Consider the following 21,435-nt stretch of genomic DNA (forward strand, 5'->3'; position numbering starts at 1 on the left):
TGACAGGCGAAGATGACACTGGAGGAAAACCTAAAACGCATCCAACTTGCTGAGCAGGCACAGATTAATTATATTGCATGAATTCAGAGAGACACACGCTCTCCAGAAAGACCAAATATATCATGCATGCACAGCGCAGAAAGAGCGATGGCTTGACATTGAATTGGAATGTGATGAGAAAGACTGCAGGAAGGAGGACTTAATTATTGCAAAGCCAGAAGAGTGAATCCTAAATTCAAAGTGCTATGTAGCTGAGATTTGGGGGAGGTTTTTAAGCTGTTCTGTTAGTCAGAATGATCTTACTCAAATATTAAAATCCCAAACAATTTTAGGAACAGTGAGAGAAGTGAAAGAACATGAGAGATTGAAACAAATACCCACACTATCTAAGAATTCACTAATAAAATGCCATTTTAATAACTTTTTACAAGGAATCCAGCTATACACTATAGAAAAATAAACACAGAAAAGACTCTTTGCGACTTACAATACAGTGATGCAGGCACACTTCAGCTGTTAACTTAGTAGTAATTCCACATAAGAATGTAAAACATTACTCTTAGTGAAAAGTAATTTCCTCTTGAAGTACTAAAATATAGTAAAAAGTCATATAAAAATCTGATGCAAAAGCACTGCATAGACTAAAACCCCTTTATTCAGTTGCACAAGAGATCACAAGCGCCTCCATTCACTAGGGAACAACTTAGACGGAAGCAATAACCTGGGGGGTTCGCAGTACAGATTTCAGAAGCGTTCTGATCACTTTTTCGTGTTTCGCTGGCGAGGTGGTCCTGGAACTTGTCCTAAATTTAAACGAAACAAGCAAGTATTAGAAAACTGTCTGTATTATGAAGCAACAGGGTACAGTTAGCGGCATGTATTTTCCCCAATGTACTTCATATGAACTACACTGAAAGCGATTATTGTTTTCATGAGCCACCTAAGAACAGTTCAAAACAAGATTTGAAAGCTTATGAGCCTGCCAAAGTTAACATTCACACTTTAAGAGCGATGCTCAATCACAGGCGTATTTTACACACAGCAATAGGATTGCTTCGTTCAACTCTCTCACTCTGGTGATGATTAAATGTGCATCCTGTTGCCGGACAAGTTATTGTAACAGAATAAATGTTTTAAAGTTTATTGAAAACTGGGAACTCATTTTGCTCACAACACTGTTCTGAAGGTTGCAATATCATTCCTTAAGATTCTGTTATATCATGAAAATTTGAAAAATGATGTGCACTTTCCTCAAAATTGCTATTAATTGTGTCCCAGGTAGGTAACCCACACTTAGCATCAAACAAAATACCTTATCCTATGAAATGCTGTCAAGTTTGTTATAAAATTTGATTGTCTGTATCTGCCATAAAGAGTTACAGGGTTGTGGGGTTTTTTTTTGGGGGGGGGGGGGGGGGAGGGGGGTGTTAAAGCAGAGCAGAAAAATCACTCAAAGGCATGGTATTAAAGTTTCTAGGTAAAATCCTGATCCTGCTGAGAACAGTGTCATACGGGAGTGTAGCTGTTGACTTTAGTAATATAAGCAAGGCTAGACTTTATAGGTAAAACTAATCTATTTTTATTAGATCAATTCAGACAGCTAGAAAAACGGGTAGACAATCTTCTGGACTTTCCCCAGAGCTGTTGCCCAGCTATACCAGGCTCCTGTGACCTTCAACAGAGCCAAGATTCTTCCCTTTCTATAGAAACGCACATAATGGTTTCCAAGATTAATTCTACATGCTGCGATCCTAATATGTTTTTAAATCGTAAGAATTTGCCGCAAAAGTTACCTACACAAATCATTATTTTATTACAAGGCAGAAACTAGTAGTCACAATCAATGGGATCAGCATGATCCCATCCTTGTCAGTGGTTTGAGCCAACGTGGGTGCCCTCCCCCCTTTCCCTGGTGAAGGCATGGCGTGGGCTGCAGGTAACACAACTGTAATGGGCTACGTGTGAGGAAACGCTCTGGGCATGCGGGGTGTGTATGTGTAGTCTAAATATTATGTTATTGCTATTGTTTAAGTGCTTTTTGTTTAGTATTACTGCTTTGCTAAATTCAGTTACTACTGTTTCACAAATTTTAGTTAACAAAGTAAATATTTGAATTAAGCAAGGGCACACCTGTCTCCCTGACATAACCACATTAATCAATTGACAGTCACAGCATACGGTGACAAAATTTGGTGCACAGTGTGGGCAGACAGCATTGAAAGGTATCAAGAGCTGCGAACCGATCCCTGCGTTCCAGCACCACGGCCGCCCTAAGCTGGTGGAGAACGTGGCAGAGGACGTCCCTGCAACACAACAACAGTTGTATGTATAAACAAAGAAATCCCCCCCCCAAAAAGTTATCTTTGTATTTGGTCTAGCACAAATGACACAGAAACAGTGGGTCCAGCTTTGTTGTTCACAATCCAGGGGTACTGATAAACTGGAGAAGGTTTAGACGTAAGTCTCAAAAATAAGAAGACACGGGAAAACACATAATCATATCCTGATAGGCGATGATTTGAGAATGGTTTGATCATAGTTTATAAGTTCTTCCTCTGGGCAAGAAAGTTTTGAGGTATAATAGGTATAATTAAGATATAATAGGAAACAGTAACTAGAAGATGAAACTAAGCAGATTCAGTCTAGGAATGGGATGAAAATGTTTTAAGTGGAAAGGGTAAGTGCCACTACAATCCCCACTGATCCCTTTGATCAGTCTTAGAACAACATGGCTCCTTTTCACTCTCTCCCATTTACTATCTGCTACAGAGCATGAGGAAGGGATAAATGAGGAAGGGTTATAGTTTGTGCTACAGAGGATGCTCAGCTATTGTCATGGTTCTTTAACTTCAGAGCTAATTTAAACAGCAGCACTTGCTTAGTTAGACTTGACAGCAGCGGGGGGGGGAGGGAAAAATCAAGTGGAAACTATTCATTCTTACCTCTGAAGAATTTCACTAACAACTTATTCAAGAAATGCCACACTTGGACTAGTTTAGATATGATTCATGAACAAGTAAAGTTTCATTTCAGAGGCATACTTACTTTTTCCTCCTTCCACACACAAAAAAAAAATTGATTAAAACGATACTCTTGACGTTCTTTAAGCGTTAAAGGATATGTAGGAGACCCTTGCAAAAAGGAGCCCAAACTGGTGCGAGCTCTGCGGGGTGACAGGGTTCTCTTACCTGGTTGCACACCCCCTAGTCTTTGCTGGATAACCTCTAAGCGATGAATGTATTCAGTAAGCGATCGTTCAGGATCCTGAGTAGACGCAAGGGACTTTTCTGAAGCTGGACTTGTGGATGGATGCAATCTTAAAAGGAAAACAAAATACTTTATTCTCCTAAAGCTCATGTCATACACTCAAATAACTATAATAAAGGTACATTCATATAGGCAGTAATTCAATGCAAAGCAAACTAGAATATCAGTAAAAACTTAGGTACACCTGGATTTAAAACAAAAGAACAGAGCCTGGACAGCTTTTATGTAAGGGAGTCAAAAGGAAAGGACGCTTTTGATAAGAACTGGAGTATCTCAGGCCCACTCTGCTGATAAGTAACAGAAAGTCCCTCAGGTAAGAAAGCTGCGGTTAGAGAAAGTCAAAATGGCTGAGTGCAAAAAGACCTACTTCTATTGCGAAGGACTGAAGAAGCGTTATGCTGTGTGCAGGTACATTTCCTCCTGCTTCAGCAGGTAAAAGATTATCTTGAAGGACCAAGTTAAAAAAGCTCAGAGGAGCCTTTAGACGGTAAGTTGTGCCCGAATTTCCTTTCTCCATATTATTAATGAATTTCAAATGTTGGCAGAAAGATCCATTTGAGGGAACGCTCAGTGCAAACATATTGCTGTTTTGGACCTAGGATGTATTCCTTCTCCTGCACTTTTGTTTAAACAATGAAAGTCAGTCCTGTCCATCCCCCCTTCTTTCTATGCATCTTCGCTATAAAACAAAAGCAGCATCAACCATCTTCTACTCCATCCCCCATTATCATCTTTGTTCCATAAAACAGAGACGACTCTTCACTTGACAGCTAAGCTGCCAAGTACTGTTTCTGTCTGGCAGTCCCAGAGGCATCCTGGGACAGAGGAATAGGATGGGGGAAGAGTTAAGCCTTTTGAGAAATGCTTGCAAGCTTCTACCTCTTCAAAATGTTTTACTAAATTCTGTGCAAAACAAAACATTACCCATCTTTCACACACACAAAGTTAGCCAGCCATGTTAAAAAGCCTAAAGCATGATTTGGAGCATCTGCTGTCTTTGAGTACCCCTAGACCACCACAACTATTTCCTTGTTACTCAGTTTTCTTTATGAAAAAAATTCTTGCATGCTGGCTGTAATTTCCGATTTAATAAAGTGGTCAAAAACAAACTCCTCCCAAACCAAAGAGAAGGAGGAATGCTACCTTCCACCTGAACTCCTGCAATTCCTTAGTTTAAGGAGGAAGTCATGAATGAGGAGTGGCTTGGGAGAGGAGACACGCTATGCCCAGTAATGGACTACACAACACTAGAGGTTACTCTGGGTCCTAGGAGAGCCAGGAACCGGGAGGGTCAGCAATGACTGAAGGCCACCTTCTTCCTCAACGCCAGCACGGAGCTTGCAGCTCAGGCATTCGCTTAGTGGCGCTGTGCAGAATGCCACCCGTGACATCCACAACCCAGAAGAAAGTAGTCTGCTTTATATTTCTGTGTAGAGCTGGTGATAATTCATTACAAACTTGAACACAAACACTGGAAGCTCCCCACCTCCCCTTCTGCATGCCTGCACCAAGTCTAAAGGCAGCTCATAATAATGCAACACTGTCATATGGGAGTGGAGCCATTTCCACAAGAGGAAGAACCTACCTTTTTGCGTGGTCAGAAATACATTTCTGACTTATGCGGCTGAAGCAACAAGATTTAGCCCTCAAAGAGGGCTAGCAGACATAACCATTGCAAGTACATTAGCCTGTTCAAATTTGGGGGTATTACTAGGAAAATTCTCTGTCTGAGAACATCAGACACTCAAAGCAAGTGAGAAACTTTTTCTTCCTGTAGCATCTTGAAAGAAATGAAACATTTATCAGCTTGGAGAAAACAAATCCCTTTTCTTGTTCGAGTACTTTCTCCCAAGAAGAGATTATATTTTTATGAAAGCCTGTCCATCACGGTGATTAAATATAATGCAGAGATTACACACTGACCTGTTATGTAACCCGTAAGAGGATCTGGGGGAGTAGCTCAGAAATCTCGCAGAGCTGGTTCTGTGGCATGATCCAGTATCGCGGGTTGGAGGAGAGCTGATGTTAACAGCTAAGAGCTGTTGCTGTTTCAGAATTTCTGTTCTGGCACCAGAAACTGTATTAAATATAAAACAGTTTAAAACTATACACTGAGAACCATTCGAAACAGCCTAGTAAAAATACAGTCAATGAAAACCTGCATGAATTGCAGCCAAGTAACATTTTGTGTGGTATTAAATGCAGCTATATAAAGTACATTTTAGATAATTGCTTCCAGCCAGGATTAACCAAAGCTCAAACATTTTCATGTCCAATAACTGTTTCCGGCGAACTGGAAACACTTGCAGTGTTTTCTTTCTCCAAACTTGCGTTTTCATCACCTGTTGCTACATCCACACAGGAGATATTCCAATGTCTGATATGAACAAAATATTTTTCAGGAAATCTTAATAACCATTGTGTGCTCTAACTACAGATGTGGCTGTTGATTTACACTCTCCTGTTCTCGATGTGGGAGAGTAAGGGAAGGAAAGGAAGAGTTAAAAAAAAAAAACCCTTTCCATAAGTCCTCCTTTAAATCACCAAAAGAAATTAGATAATTTTTAATGAGGCTGCTAAGATGCTATTTTTGGGTGAGGTTAAAAGCTTGGAATGCCTTTTAGGATTCAGATGACAAAGAAACCACATCACAGTAATACATATGAAGTTTTTTTTTTTTTTCCCAATAAGTTTTTCAACTAACTTTAAATAGTTAAGAGAATACGATGTGCACACACACCAGGTGATGAAAAAACGCACTATACATCTGTATTTCACTTAGTGTTGAAAAGCCACAAGTATAATTAATGGGACATTACATATAATGGCACAATTACATAACATCGTGTAACAAATTAAAATGTGTATTCTTACAAACACATCCACAAGCCACCGAAAGGAATGCATTACCAAAGCCATTACCAAACTGCATCAGGCCATGTATCTATCTGCTCCAGTTTGCCATCTATGATAACACTTCATAAACTCCGGAAAGTATTTACTGGATATCTGTCATCAGATTAAGTTTTCTAAATTTTTGGAACCATTCAAAACTTCTTCACCTCTGGCAACACAAACGCACACACCCCTTCTAAGGCTTATTTGTTTCTGATACTTCATGTACCAATTTTGATACCATTACACCAATATTTGCCCTTGCCCTTATTAATAACTCATAGCAGTAATTCCCATTACAGGTAGCTTCAAACTATGTGAAACATACTTCTCTGATGAGTGTTATGAACAAAATGACTCAGAGTTTCACTGCTTGAGCAGTTATAATAAAAGGCGAAGAGCTGGCTACTGTTGAAATAAGTTCTGTAAGTTTTCACTCACAAGTTTTTACAATGCCATCGTAAAGTCAAAATCATTACGTTTAGGAAATGGATGAACAGATTTCCAGTAACGTCTAAACATCTTACTACTACTGTGCAGGGTTGAATTTTTTGGTTTTTGTTTGTCTGTTTAAATCAAACACCACACTACAGAGAAATTATGATTAAAGCAACGTCCTTGTTCAAAACCCTTACCTGGATTACATGCTGTACTGTGAGAGATGGTTTCACCCGGTGCACTCTTTCTGTTAACTTTGTTCCACTTTTTTACCAAAAACTTTAACCTTGGTAGCAAAATAAAATTGTACAATTATTCGAAACAAACAAAAAGTTTTAATACTAAGCTTCTTTGCTAGCGTGAAACGTATTCAGCAACATAAAGTCGCAAATGTTGCGGGAATGGAGAAAGAATAACAGAATTCAACTTAGGTCTTTAGAATTAAGTCACACCCCATAACACCCTATAACGCTCCCCTAACTGAGGGCTCCAGAGCCACAGTACGTTAGCTACGATTGGTTTCCATTAAATAACGTTTCATTAAAAAAAAAAAAAAATCTAATAAATCAGCATTACAGTCCATGAGAATTCCCGAGGGCTGACAGGGGTCAGTCATCCAAGACTTCTCAGAGCTTTGGGTTTACCGACTCAAATACAGCTCGCTATTCGCTAATTGCTAGTTAAGTCGGATATAATTCGTCATAGAATTGTTGTCCCAACAGCAATTACATCACCCCTCGCTTGTATATGGCAGGAGAAAGTCCTGAGCTCAAAGTCCTGGGGTAGCAGCAGCTTGTTTACATTAATTGATTTCTTTTAACTTCTAACCTCCTTTTTTGTTCTGATTAACCAACATTCAAGAAATCCAGTTTGGGAACATATATCTGAGTATGCCTAGGCATCTAGCAAGAAAAACAGGGGGGGAAAAAAAAATCCAGTCCCTCAAAACCGCTCATGCTGGAATGGCAAAAAAAAAGTAACAGACATTGTAGCTTAAGCACAACATCCTCTCAAGTCCGAATGTGCCTCATGCTTTGAGTCTTGGGATGGCAGATCACTCCCTTGCTTTGTATCTGTGGCGTTGGAAAGGTTTGCTGGCTTTGGCCTTCAGCTTTGTCCCTGAGTTGCTGAAAGCTCTGGGACATGTTTCTTGTCTATGTCTGTGAAATTACCAAAAATCCATATTTATATATTTTCTGAAACTTTTTTTTATTCCTATGACAAATTGGATTATAATCAAGCCAGATGGGCACTCATCCCAACATGCCGGCGTCCTGCTTCCACAGATTAGCTTGGAGGTCTCTGCCCCTGTGTCCTTAGATACTGCTACCATTAGAGCCTCCACTACAAAGACCACAGTCCGAAGACATCCTGTGCCATCTATTTTTTTTAATGAGCCAAGGAAATTAGTCAGAAATAGCCACCTATTACATTTGAAACTTTTTTTTTTTTTTTGGATTAAATGGACTCAAAAGCCATTATGAGATGGTGTATTGTCCTAAGGAGATCTAATAAAATCTAGTTCACGGTAAATGACAGAGTATGGTAAGAATCATGCCTGATGCAGAGTTCAAGAGAGGAGAAGCACCCTTGAGGATAAAACAAACATATGTTTTTTCATGGATAAGGCATACCAGAAAGAAGGACCTATATATCTTGGTATAGGTGACAATGAGCCCAGGCAGATCAAGATAAGACTCGAAAAGACATACATTCGTAATTGTTGTGCACCGATTCTCAAATATACCAGCACTGCATCTATCTCAAAAAGACAGAAGTAACTGGTTTAGCACACATCAAACTTAGCACTGACTCAGAGACAGCAGTCTGGCCAAAGTTATGGTTAGCAAGTCATGTTTGAACTAGTTTTGGAGAAAAATTCATTTAAAGTGAAGTATTACTACGAAATGCTGCTAAGGAAATTCAGAAGAATAAACTGTGGGAATTATCTTTTTTTTTTAATGATAATTCTAATTCTATCTATATCTAATAATAATCCCAAGCGAAAACTCTGTGTGTGAGACAGTGTTTTGGTCTTACCTTGATATAGCGATGATCACTCTGACTGCGCACCGGAACTTGGTAAAAGGACGGGAACGTGAATCCGAAAGCTGCAGGTCTGCAGGTGAGGGGTAGATTCCCATACGTGCTATTAGAGAGAGGGTTGCTTGCTCACAGTCCTGAAATCCACCGAGAAGCAGCAAGAGGTATTTCTTCTGGTAAACTAGAGCTTTTCTAAAGCTCTCTGCTCGCAGATACTTCCTATATAATCTCTGCAACTAGTAGTGGGTAGGGAAGGGTGGAAGGAACAAATAAGAATAAAAAATTCAGCTGTTAAGATTTAGCTACAGAAAAGTTGACTTGTTTTTTCCAGCAAAGTCTCCCCCAACTTCTTTGTGCTCGAGTATCTAAGCCTTTTTTTTCCCCCCTCCAAATTATGAAACGCTAGATAATTATTAACAAGTGTGGAAACATCCTCCACTACTCTTCGAAACGAGCAAGGATTTTTATTATTGACTGTGTGACTTGGCCAGGTTTGGTGACCAGTAGTAGTATCAGGCTCTGGTAGTTTGGAAGCCATATATGAAAACATATGCAAGTTTAGTAGACTCACCTAAGTCTATGAAGTCTTGGCTAGGCTTTAAAAAAAAAAAAAAAAAAAAAAAATCTTGGCATGATTACTGGTCAGCGTGCAAAGCAGCAGCCACAAACAAGCTACCTTCACCTGGAGTGTCCGTACTCCTGACACGAGGGCAGCTGAAACAACGCTCTGTACCCAGAGCTGCAGGCAAATTAGAACGCCTTAAATTTCCTGAAAGTTTCAGTGCAAAATTCTCTTACCTGAAACTCTGACGTGGTTTTACGCTTTAAGAATTAAAACTGCACTTGTATCAATTAAATATTAACCAGAAGCCATGTTGGGATGAGTGCCCCTCTGACTTGATTATAATCAAATTTGTCACAGGAATTAAAAAAAGTTTAAGAAAAAAATATAAAGATGGATTTTTGATAATTTCACACACAGACAAGAAATATGCATCTCTGCATAACTGCATCTCTGCATTAACTGTAGAAAGATTCCAAAGAGTTAAGGTGACTTTTGACGTAAGTTTCCGTCTAACACCAAGAAAGTTATAAAGGAGCTTCTCTGACAAGAGATAACTGGGGAAGAGCATTCCTAATTTAATATGCAGTTTATAAAACTGTTTGTCTATAACAATATTCATCTTTAAAAAGGGCACCTGAAAAGGCTAGGGCAATAAGGGAAAGTTAAATGCCATAATCTGACAGTTACTTCTATCCCCAGAAATCTGAGCTGCAGACTTCCTGGCTCCTCCGCAATAACAAGTTTTATCATATTTATAATACGGAGAACTCAAATGGAGCCTAAAATAGAATTACTAAATTACTTCATTTACTCTACACGTGACATTAATCACCTGGGCAATATCCCTGAGCGATACTACCAACGATTGAATTCTCCAGAGGTTTTTTACGACCTTGAGTTGGTAATAGTTCTCATACAACTTTATTTTACGGCAAGTCTGTTCAACAGGCAAGGTACACAAACTGCCAAAGGTCCACAAGATATGCTAATGGCTATGGTGCTGTGGCTAGGCTAGGACGAGAAGCTCTCCCAGCTTCTCTCCAGCACATTTGGTGGCCACCGCTATCATTTTACCTTTGGGCTGGAAGTTTCTACTGCTGGTTTGTTTTCAATTTCAACAGTAGCTTTAGCCAGTTCAGATTCTGCCTGTTTCAAGGCATTCTGCAGAACGCTTTTTTCTCGCTGCCAGGCAGCTCTTTCCAGCTCTTGAACTGAGTCAGTATCATCTGTAGCTCTGATCTGAAAAAGAAACCCAAAGTGAGCCAGCCGTGATGGTTCTTGCACATTACTTCCACAGCCAAACATCTCAAACTGAAGAATAATCTAATTTTATGGACAAACTAGAACACAATTAGCCTGAAAAATCAGCAGCTGTTGAACAGTAGGAGGACAGGAAAAAAGAAGTAAACAGGTAGTCCATGTTAAGAGGTAGGTTAATCAAATTGCCCCTTCACTATAGATTTGTCAGATCAGCCTTACAGGGATCCTATTCACTTCAATGACAAATAGCCCCCCCCCCAAACATCTGGGAACAGAAATGAACCGTCTTCCTTCCTTCCACATCCACAAGAAGAAGAAAAAAAAAAAAACTGTAAAGAAAGATGTCTGCATGTAAGCATGCATGTAAACAAACTCCGAAGCATCCGCAGAAGTATATTTAAAAAAAATGCATCCAGTTCTGAGAATGGTTAGTTTGGTAGGTAGTCATCTCTTCTGGGAATAAGACCCACATAAGACCCACAACTTTAGGTCCAACTCCTGGGAAAGCTCGGTCTTCATAACCCCCTTCGTATTGATTATCAATTTAACGGTCAACAGTTAGACGAGTGCATGATGCAGCAGATCACAACAAAGAGTAAAGCTATTTCCCAGGTGGTTAGTGTTTTATCGCTTGAAATGAAGCCCCAATTTCTCCTAGAAAATTATTCTAGTAAAACCTCCCCTATGTTTTTAGGGGTTTGAACTTTTTCAGGATGTGAAAATTAATTTCTTATCAATAACTTAGTATACTAACATGTGCCACTTACATTTCTTTTCTATGAAGAGCACAACTTACCAAGCGAAAATTTTAAGTATAATAAACCACAGCCATCTGATAGATGCCTTTTATTGCCTGCACCATGCACAGCAACAAAACGGCAAAGAAAAATCTTAACCTCAACTTACAATGGGTCTGTACCTGTCTTCTCCCAAATCCCCTCTACAGCTGATGCTGAAGCTTCTTGAGTTGAAGAATTGCTGCTGCTAGTGCTAATTTCTGCACTGTCAGGGCTACGGCAGAATTTGCTAGTCCTCCCTCCACTCTCCTTCAACAGCAGGTCTACCAGAGAAACTGAACCCAGCAATGACGTCTTTGTAAAAGGTAAGGGGGAGAATACAATGGGATTTCCAGTGCTCTCTATAACTACACAGCACATAACCCACATCCTTGCTGTTAAGACTTCGAAGTTTCCTTTGCAGTTTCAGGAAGCAAAGAAGGTCCTCCGCTTCTCAGTGTACTTTTTGCTAGGCTGTGTTCCATAGTTATTATAACATTCTGCAGTCATTTAAAATAAGTTTAGAAAAATTACTCCAAGAATCTAATATCGCCTTCGGTATTGTTTCCAAGTTAGCTATTTCTTTCTTTCCAAGTTAAATTCTTGCCCTGTACTCATCACGGAAATAAGAGTTGTTCTATATAAACTCGGATTTTTATACTGACGTTACAGAAACGGAAGGATGCATTTCCCTGCGTAGGGCTATCACTGGCACGGCGGTTGTACCAAGTCACACAGGGATGGTACAGAACAGCATCTTGAGAATAAGGGCAGATAGAAGGACTTCGGATACAAAATACATTTTGAATAAATGTCATTAAAAACAGTTCAGACACAGGAAACAAAACCACCTGTATTATACTCAAGGGGAGGGAAGTTGCTTTTACTGGCCTCCCCAGCAAGCATCCTAGTAAAAACTACAGCTATGTCATGCCAGGAATTTTTACAGACCTGGAGCTATGAAAGCTCAATATGAAGGCAGTAACAGATACCTTGCCCCATCCACCCACCCATTTGATTTCTGCTCCATCCATTGGCATACGATTACTCCATGCTCATTTTGCTATGGATTTTTCCGTAGCATTGCCAGTTTTCCTGTCTAATAGGCACCCGTTTATCGCTATCCAAGAAGCAAAGCAATGAACTGCTTCAATTTCCTGAGCATGTGGTTCAGTACCAGTAGAGGAAGGAAAAAATCAGGCAGAAGACTAAAACACAAAGTGGCTCTTGAGGGTATAAAAGCCTGGAAAGAGCAGAGACAAGAGGGATGTTTTTTTGGGTCCACAGAAGAAAGGCCATCAAGGTAGAGTTTTTGCCTCTAAGCTAAAGAAAGGAGCGGGTCTTCAGATTATCGTACTGAAAACTCTTTTTCTTGCTAAACTTAAACAAAACCTAAGTCAGCAAACTTGAGCCCCCGTATTTGAGTGTGGACGCAGCTCCTCGAGGAAGCAACTGCAAAGTCTGGTTCAACAACAGGAGGGACTGCTGCATCGCGCGGCATTCACTGGCCGAACGTTAAAGGTCTGCCAACTGAAGAGAAAAGCATCTGCAACAGTTTCTAAAGTGCAAGCCCTAATGGCATCAGAGGAAACCAAAACCCACAACCTCCTCTTCCCCACCAAGAACATATAACAAACTATTTTTTCTTTTCCAGGAGAGTTGCAACTTGGGGTGGGCTGAGCCAAACAGCTCAGCTCCTAAGGGAGTTTCTGCTAAGTCCAGTGTAAATGGAGCAATAAAGTTGCCTGCCCACAAGCTCTCTGAGCGTTACATCCACTGCAGAGGACTCTAAAGCCTTGTTAGAATAAAGCTTTACTGAAGTAACTTCATGAACACCGATTTGCGAGAGGTTATACCCCGCTTCCTCAGAGATGGAGGAGATCCATTTGGCAATCACCTAACTGGTTGCACGGGTGACAGAAGGAAAATATTTACCGTATTTTGTAAGCAGTTAGACAGAAGGAGAGCTTGCACTATGCCTAACCAGCTCTTCATAGATAAAACTTGTTTTTACAGAGCACATGAGAACAACTGAAAATACAAAAACCTCTCTCAGAAACCTTTCTTAAAGATGTGTTTTATGAGGACCTTGCACAAGTTTGTTCTTGAGCAGGGGAGGGAGTAGAGGGAGGCTGACTCTACCAGAACAAGTCAAGACTGAAATCCCAAAAGGCCCAGATAACTGCAATGCATTTTGAGGATTTCTTTCCTAAATATAAAGCTGTATTTTAAAATGTACGTGAGAGAAAAATGAATGAGAAGGAGAAGTTATCTGGTGAATAAAAAGGAATTTCAAAGCCATATTTTTGTGGTATATTTTTCTGCCATTAGACCTTAGCTCAGTCTTTGATAATCCCTAGACTGTATAAAAATATCTGTAATGCTGCTGATCTCTCCTCTTGAAAGGACAAACCACGATTGTGCTTTTTGCAAGTTACTTGACAATTTGCTGAAAAATAAGTGTCTCTGGATGCATACAGAGCAGGAAGCAGCACATCCTGGGGTTTGATATCCTCACATCACATAGCTAGGGTGAAAAAATGCCTTCATAAGCAGACTCCGTAATGTAACAAAAAGCAAGAGTCTGACACTAAAACATGTTGATATAAAGATAAGAGTACAGGAGTTCCCATCCTTTTTTACATCCCCAAGCCAAGACAAAAATTTTCTCCTCTAAAGTTTTCAAAAAAAAAAAAACACCCATCAACAAAAAACAAAAACCCCACATCCAAAAAAACCCAAATCACATCACAAATACACTGGAACCCAAAGGATACAGAACAACTTAGTGATAATCAAAAAATATATGTCATTTTCCTTACCAGATGTGCTGGAGGAGACAATAAATTTGATTTTAGTTCCTTTAATGTCTGCAGTAGAGAGGCTACCGCTTCATCATTCGATGCAGACCAATCGTTAACTGTTCTGTTAAACAGAAATATTTTTTCACTATTAGGTTCATTTGTAGTAATCTCATATTATACTTAACATACATGTGATTGCTTTCCCCTACTGGATGAGTTTTCTACTTTCCGAGGCTGTCTTTATGTGCTTTTTTGCGCACAGCACTATGGATGCACACGGAAATCAGCAAGTTTTATTAATTTTCAGGAGCAGAATTTCTAAATAATGCTGCATAAGGATTTCATCAAAGGTCTGTGTTTCACACCAGTTGCAAATTCTATCCTACTATTTCAGGCTGCAGCAAACCACCACTAGTATTTTACTCTGCTGCCAAAGCAATAAAAGTTACCATTACTTAGCCAGTCATTCCTATGCCCTAGGCTTCCCCTGCCACGCTCAACGGACGTTCCCATCCTGATCCTGTAGCTGCGTCGATAACCTAGTTTTTGGCTGCTCTCTATTCAATTTGGTGCAATCACCGAACACACAACTCTTCCACAGGGCTTTTTTCTGGCTGTTCTTTGTAAGCGGGAGCGCTTCACATATCCAGTTGAAATGCAGGCACGCAAGCATTTCAATCAGCGTAACTAATGCACAACCCCAGGAGCTTCTAACGGGAACGGCTAAAGCGGCATGATAGTAACCTTTTAAACGGAGACTGCTACCACCACGTGACCACGACTTCAAGCAAAGTAAACCTTGTAAGCAGTGGAGTAGATGTACTACTTGCTCATTCCCTTAATTATGGGGCTTTTAGCTGTGACACACCCTGGTCTAAAAGCAGGACAGAAGCAGAACTACTATTTTTATAAACCATGTTTCAATAACTACTCACTTATCTACAGTTTTATATATGAACTCATTCAGATGGCCAGCTACAAAAAGCAACTGCTGTCTTATCTTCTCTAGCTGTTGTTGCTGCTGTTGCAAGTGCAGTTGTTCAGTTTCTTTTGTCATGGCCTGTGTGGCACTTCGATCCTTGTTTAAAGCACACACAGCTTCTGGCTGACAGTTTTGAGATGGATGATTTCTTTCCCTTTCTTCTAACAGCGCCAGTATTTCCTGCAGCTCTTTAATTCTGCGTTCATCCCTCTGGTGTTGCAGTTCCAATTTTTGCTGTTTGAACAAGAATAAGAATTAGCGACTTGCAACTTATACGTATATAGGTATGCAGAATTCAAATAGCAGCATCACACCCAATGAATATTTTCATCTCAGTACTCCTTATACCCACAGACCACTTAATAGAGGAAGGCTTATAAATTGCCTTCCAGTGCCTTCAGGAAGCCCTTCAATGATTCTGGAGTGGGCATCTCCTCCATCCGTTCCCAGATTTGGTGACCGACAACTCTCCAGAGCCTATAAACCCCCTCCTCCTCTAGTGAAAGCGAAGGAGCTGAGAAACAAAAAGGGGGAAATTGGTACTGTGACAAACCGTAATTAGGAGCCTAGCTCATAATAGGCCTAACGGTATGAAACCTTGTTTGGTTCTGTTCTGGGTTTAGGCTATATTCAACAGTGGGTCTTCTCTACCTGCTAAGAGCCAGCATTTCCTAGCACAGGTGAGGAAATAAGTCGGCATTCATCAACAACAAGCCCAGACACAACCTCCCCTGAAAACAGCTGTGTACAGAGAAATTCAGGAAAACAGCTTGTCTAACGCATTTTTCAGAATGCTTTGTTTAAGGGAAGGAAATATTTTAATTTAAGAACACCATCCACAGGGTTAATTTCCGGTCTGTGGCTATCTCAGACTAGAGAGAGATTTTGACTAAGCACACTCACCAGTCTCTCTTGATCTCTCTGCCAGTCCTTCTGTTTCTCCGTTTCCGTTTGTTGCTGTTGCCTTCGCTCTTTCTCTCGCTCCTCCTTCTTGTTTTTATCTTGTTCTTTCATTGTCCTGAAGAGCGACTGCAATTGTTCCCAGTCAGCTTTCAGCTTTGCCTCTCTTTCTCTCTGTGCCTCCAAGGAACGGATTACCTCTTGCTTTTGACTCTGAAGAGACTCCAGCGTAGCTCGCAATTTGTTACTGACCTCCCTTTCCTTCTGTGTTTCTTCGCAACACATCTGAACCTCAGCCTCGAGCTGCCTCTTGGAACGAATGGCCTTCTGGTGCGTTTTCTCAATAATAGCAGCTAGCTCCATAGTTCGGGACCTCTCTTCCTCCAGCTGGGCCTGGAGCTCTCGAACGAAGGCTTGCTCTAAGAGTGACTCCCTGTGCTGACAAGAAGCGCCTTCCTTAGCTCTCATGCTCAACTGCTCTGTCAAAACACGTTCGTGATTCAAGGAATTCAGGAGCTCCAACGAACGATTCTTCTCAGCGTCCAAATTTCTCTGCAGCTCCGACAGTTTGTTCTGTTCTCGGGACAGCAAAGCTTCACAGCGGGAGTGTTCAATTTGAAGCTCCTTGCGGAGGTTATCATTTACCGTTTGCTCATGCTCTAAGGACACCGACAGCTGACGATTCTGTATGGACTGCAATTCCAAGGCAGCCCGTAGCTCCTGTTCAAACGGGAGAAGCACATACCAGTATTCTAGCGCAAGTACTCATTCGCAGGGCAGGCGAGCATTCAGCGACACTTCAACCTTCTGTTTTATCCAGGAAGAAATTCAGGAACTAACTAGCCCGGTTAATGCATTAACAACTTTAATTTAAAATGGAAGATAAATGACCTTTGAAAATTCTTGCTAGACCACATCCGTTTCCAATTTCAAGTGTTAGGTGCATGCTTGTTGCCATCATGATAATAAGTAACAAACCAAAGAAAAGAAAAATACTAAGATATCTTCCAGTACATTTTTTCCCCCCCCCAAATGGAAAGTTCCTCACTGAGAAATTATTATTCTTTACATCACTCAAGCACCTTAACAAGGGACATCTGAAGCAGAAATAACCTGTGCTGATTTAAAAGAATCAAAAAATACAGCGGTAAGAACAGATGCAAAACTTCTGGGTCTTACAGCCATCTGGTTAAAGAACACAGCATAGACTGATGATAATAATCCGTCCCTAGGCCCGTCACACCAGCTAACACATTCTCATCGCCCCTTCTGCAGAAGAAGGTAAACAAGCGAGTGAAGGGGCAAGTCCCACAGCAGCTGCAGAAAATCACAATTAGCACTGCTGCAGTCCTGGCGTGGGTTTCTGCACCCTCCCTCCGATCAGCACCAGCTCTCATCTGATCCTGTAGAAAGCTAGCTCAGACTACTAAGTGGCCGAAATCCATCACACGTTGGCACCGTCGACTTTCTGCAGTGCTGGTCCAAGGGAGGGAACGTGGGATTGCAACAGCGCTGACTGTGAATGGTTTGATCTGTTGCAGAACTGCATCGGGGCAATTTCTCTTTGCCTTTGCTAAGACGGTCTCTGCCTTCTGAGTGTGCAGTCTGTTTTTATAAGATGGAAGATGTTAGCACCATGTCTACCATCCAAGCAGGAGGGGAAAAAAAAAGACCTACCAGAAAGATGATGTAAATAAGAGGGCAGATTAAGAAAGAGTGAAAATTGTGGACATCTAACAAGGATTGTTTTGAAGATATCTGATACAGTTTGGCTTTGATTTAAATTTATCAAAGGTTTACGTTATATCTTCTTTCTTTACAGTCACTTACAGGTCTTCTACAAGAACTGAGTCATTACTATCACAGTATTGGAGAAAACTGTTCATGTGCTCTCTGCTCAATTCAGAAGAAAGGGAACGGGGCGGGGAAGAGTTTACTTAACTTCCAAAAATACATGTTATATTGGAAAGGTTCCAGTTTTCCCTCTGCCAAGTTAACGTATCATTGAGTGGTTTTCTTTATAATCTCAGTTGATCATACACAGCACATCCTCACAGCACATTTGTTCTGGAATAAAGGGTGCAATTACACAACTGTAGAGTCTGGCTCTCCCTACACAGTACGGGGCAGTACAAAACTGATCAAAAGAATGTGAGAACGTAAGGTTCTGAAACAGCAAGAGGATACAAAAAAAATACGTACAGCTTTTGCTTACTTCTGTGTGTAGCTGAAAGCTTTAATTCTATGAAAAAAACACTAAGCCAAAAGGGGCCGAAGTGATTTTTTTTAAAAACTGATGATTGAACAAAAAAACATTGGATAGGAAAAAGACTGCCAAAACATTTTGTTAGTTCACCTCCCTCAGGTCATGAAATTAACTGAACTGGAAGCATTAAGACATAAATGAATTACCTCCAAAGCCTTTGTGTTTTCATCTTCTGTTTTCTTATGCTGAAGCTGTCGCTCCTCAAACAAATGTCGTAGCTCTGCTTCCTTCTGACGTTCGCTCTGCAGCTCTTGAAGTGCAGCTGCCAAGTCTTTTTCTTTATCTTCCAATTCAGAACTGCAAAATTCAATATCACACTTCTAACTGCATTCAGAACAGATCGTCCTTCATTAGCAATGCAAGTAAGTTATGTTGGATTACTTTTTTTGAGTTGGTCTATTGGCTTATTTCTCTAAGACGACCTCTGCTATTTAGAAAGAAGGTCAGTTTTCAAGTTACAGCTATTTAGCATCTCAAAACAGTTTACCTCCCTGCAAGCAAAACTAGAAATACCCCATTTAAAAACTGTTAAAAAAAAAAAACACACACACACACACACCCAGGGATAAGCTATCTATCCCAGCAAAGCAAAACTGGTGTCCTATGAGAGGGGAAAAAAAAAAAAAAAACATTGGCATAGACTAGGAATAAGAAGGAGGAAAACATGCACAAGATGACAGGTAAACAGAGGTTTAGAGCTATCAGACAAGCAAAAGCCTAAGAGAGGAGCTGTGAGAGAATAGTGGGGTACATCAAGGATGCAGGGCCAGAGTTAAGAGGCATTCTAGTCTGTTCGTTTTTACTACACCCATACAACATGCAGCCCTTTCCATAATCTTCTTGGCCAAGGCTATAAAAATGTTAAATATGCAAATCTGAACGGAAGAATAGATAGATTTTAAACTGTTAAGAAAAACAAACGTATCCATGAAAAGTGACAGAGCTTAGTATTCCTCTTTCTGTGTCCAAGCTCCAAGTCATTTGCAGATCCAATAAGTATAAAGCTCTTTCAGATCTGTTAATACATTTTGAAACAAACTCACTCGCCAAAAAAATTAACTTCTTACCAGAACTGGTTTATTTCCCTCTGAAGCTCTTCTAGGGACTTTTGCAGCCTTTCATTCTCTTGCTTACTTTCATAAAGCTCCAACTTCAGGGCCGATACTGCAGCTTGCTCTTGATTCAGGAGTTCACATGTTTCAGAGGCTCTCTTCTGCTCCTCAGTCAGGGTGCTCTGCAAGCCACTCACAATAGATTCCTCCTGTTGAAGCTTATATTCTAATAATTCAACTAGGATAAGAAAATGTTAACAGTCATTTGCCTTAAAGAGCTCTTGACGATACGTTATCAGTTATGCTGCTTCAAACTGCAGATAAATGAGCTGTATTAAAGCATTCTTCTCTAGAGAAATAGTTTCTTTTCAAACATGATACGAATAAGGAGAAAGATGGACGTACACGCTACAGCTTTGCTGTTAGCGGGCCAGGCAAAGCAAGAAGTATATGAAAGCTGGATGAGACTAGGTGAGCAACTGTAATACACTGCAAATAACCTGTTACTAATCGATTCCAAGCCTCATGAAGCAAAACTATCCATTTACTAGCCAACATGTATATACACTATTCCCTGAAAACCATCAAGGGTTTCTGATCATCCTTCTTCAGTTTTCTACATGTATACATTCAATGAGAAAGAGTCACCCTTCAGTGATGCTGCTTTGAGTTACTTCAAATCTTTTATTCATCTTTCACATAGACTTTTCTTAACTGCCAACATTAGAAAGAAGAAAAGATCTGCTTCTTCCTCTGTTAAAATCTTAGGAATCCTGAGTGCATTAGAGTATTGTATAGCATTTGTTTCTTTGCAAAACAATTTATTTTGCCTGTTATCTTTTTAGGCAAAAAAGGAAAGAACTAATACAGAAGCCCAGGTGACAGGAGCTTGGCAATTACTACCTTTCCTCCGAAGCTGGTGTTCTTGTTTGCTCCCATGATCTTCTGCATTAGTAAGAGTTTCCTGTAACTGCTGTAGCTTCTCCTGGTTCTGAAGATGTGTCATGCGCAGCTGAGCTCGAAGGTCCTGTATTTCAGAAAGCAAGCTATTCCTGTCTGAGGAGAAAAGGTGCTCTAAAACCATCTGCCGCTGTTCCTCCTGAAAAATGAACCAAGTGCCATTAAATCTACAAGGCCATTCCCATTCTTTCTACAAGGATAAACCCTAGAGAACCCCGCGCATTAGAAGTTTTATAGAAAGGCAACTTCAAATTACTAAGCTTAGGCCCCCTTGTAATTCAAAATGTTAACATTAAGTAACACAAAACCACTTCACTGGCTTCCAAATAGCCTGATAGTTATTAATAATAGTTTACACATAATAGTTATTACAAACCATCTGGTCGGCAGCTAAAAACTAAACATTGTCATGCAACAAGCCCAAATAGATTCAGGGTTAGCTCAAAATATCCCCTTTGCAAGAGAGGCTTGTGATGTTCCATATGGAATTCTTCTTCCCCACCCCCTTCATCAAATACCACAATCTCCTGACCACTACTTTTTCTGGCTGCAAAATATAATAATCAATAGCTTTTATAAAACAATACACATGAAGTCTGAGAAGAAAATGATGCCAAAATAAAGATTATAAAAGCATACTGATACAACACAATCTGGATTAACGCACAAGATGTAAGATTTAGGAACAGAAGCGATAAAACTGTAAAATAATGGCAGTGTATCCATGCATCCTGTCCATATCCACCCTTAAAACAAAATATGGTGGAATAAAAGAGATTTATGAGTGTAATACTTTAAGAAGTTTTCTTACTTGTTGTTTCATAATATGCTCAAGTTTTTCCACTAATGAACCTTCATCACCAGACCCGGGATTGCAGAAGTGAGACTTCAAGTCAAACTGCAACACATTTCTCTCCTTCTCGAACACGCTCTGTACTGCTTGGAGTAGTTCTCCTCTCCAGTCAGTGATAATATCTGAATGTTCCTGTAGAAAACAAGTGTACTTATTGGCATCTCCACCATCAACCTCTAACCTGCAAACCACATTCAGCCTACCACTACCTCTCAGATGGCCTGCAACTGTAAAGACTCTTTCATATCATTACTGCATAAAACAACTTGGTAATTTAAGCAGACTAAAAGGTGTTAGAGGGGCCTGTTCAAACTTCAGAAAGGAAAGAATCCCCTGCTCCTCATATATACATTTTATGTTTTTATGTATATAAA

The 21,435-nt window shown here is 40.2% G+C and overlaps 1 protein-coding gene across 11 annotated transcripts in view; it reads right to left on the minus strand.

Annotated features, from left to right (window-relative positions):
- Positions 1–393: 393 nt before the first annotated feature.
- PCNT (pericentrin) overlaps positions 394–21,435 on the minus strand; it is a 99,377-nt gene continuing 78,335 nt past the window's right edge. For all 11 annotated transcript variants that reach the window (XM_068947675.1, XM_068947672.1, XM_068947674.1 and 8 more), the window contains 13 exons: positions 21,020–21,193; positions 20,152–20,347; positions 19,264–19,486; positions 18,343–18,493; positions 15,934–16,650; positions 14,984–15,264; positions 14,067–14,169; positions 10,283–10,447; positions 8,641–8,879; positions 6,798–6,886; positions 5,191–5,344; positions 3,189–3,316; positions 394–803 (listed from right to left, as the gene is read on the minus strand). In XM_068947675.1, the coding sequence (XP_068803776.1) occupies positions 760–803; positions 3,189–3,316; positions 5,191–5,344; positions 6,798–6,886; positions 8,641–8,879; positions 10,283–10,447; positions 14,067–14,169; positions 14,984–15,264; positions 15,934–16,650; positions 18,343–18,493; positions 19,264–19,486; positions 20,152–20,347; positions 21,020–21,193 (2,664 nt within the window). In that variant the 3' untranslated portion in view covers positions 394–759. The remainder of the gene's footprint in view (positions 804–3,188; positions 3,317–5,190; positions 5,345–6,797; positions 6,887–8,640; positions 8,880–10,282; positions 10,448–14,066; positions 14,170–14,983; positions 15,265–15,933; positions 16,651–18,342; positions 18,494–19,263; positions 19,487–20,151; positions 20,348–21,019; positions 21,194–21,435) is intronic.

This window comes from Struthio camelus, chromosome 6 (assembly GCF_040807025.1).
Source record: "Struthio camelus isolate bStrCam1 chromosome 6, bStrCam1.hap1, whole genome shotgun sequence".
Taxonomy (NCBI): Eukaryota; Metazoa; Chordata; class Aves; order Struthioniformes; family Struthionidae; genus Struthio; species Struthio camelus.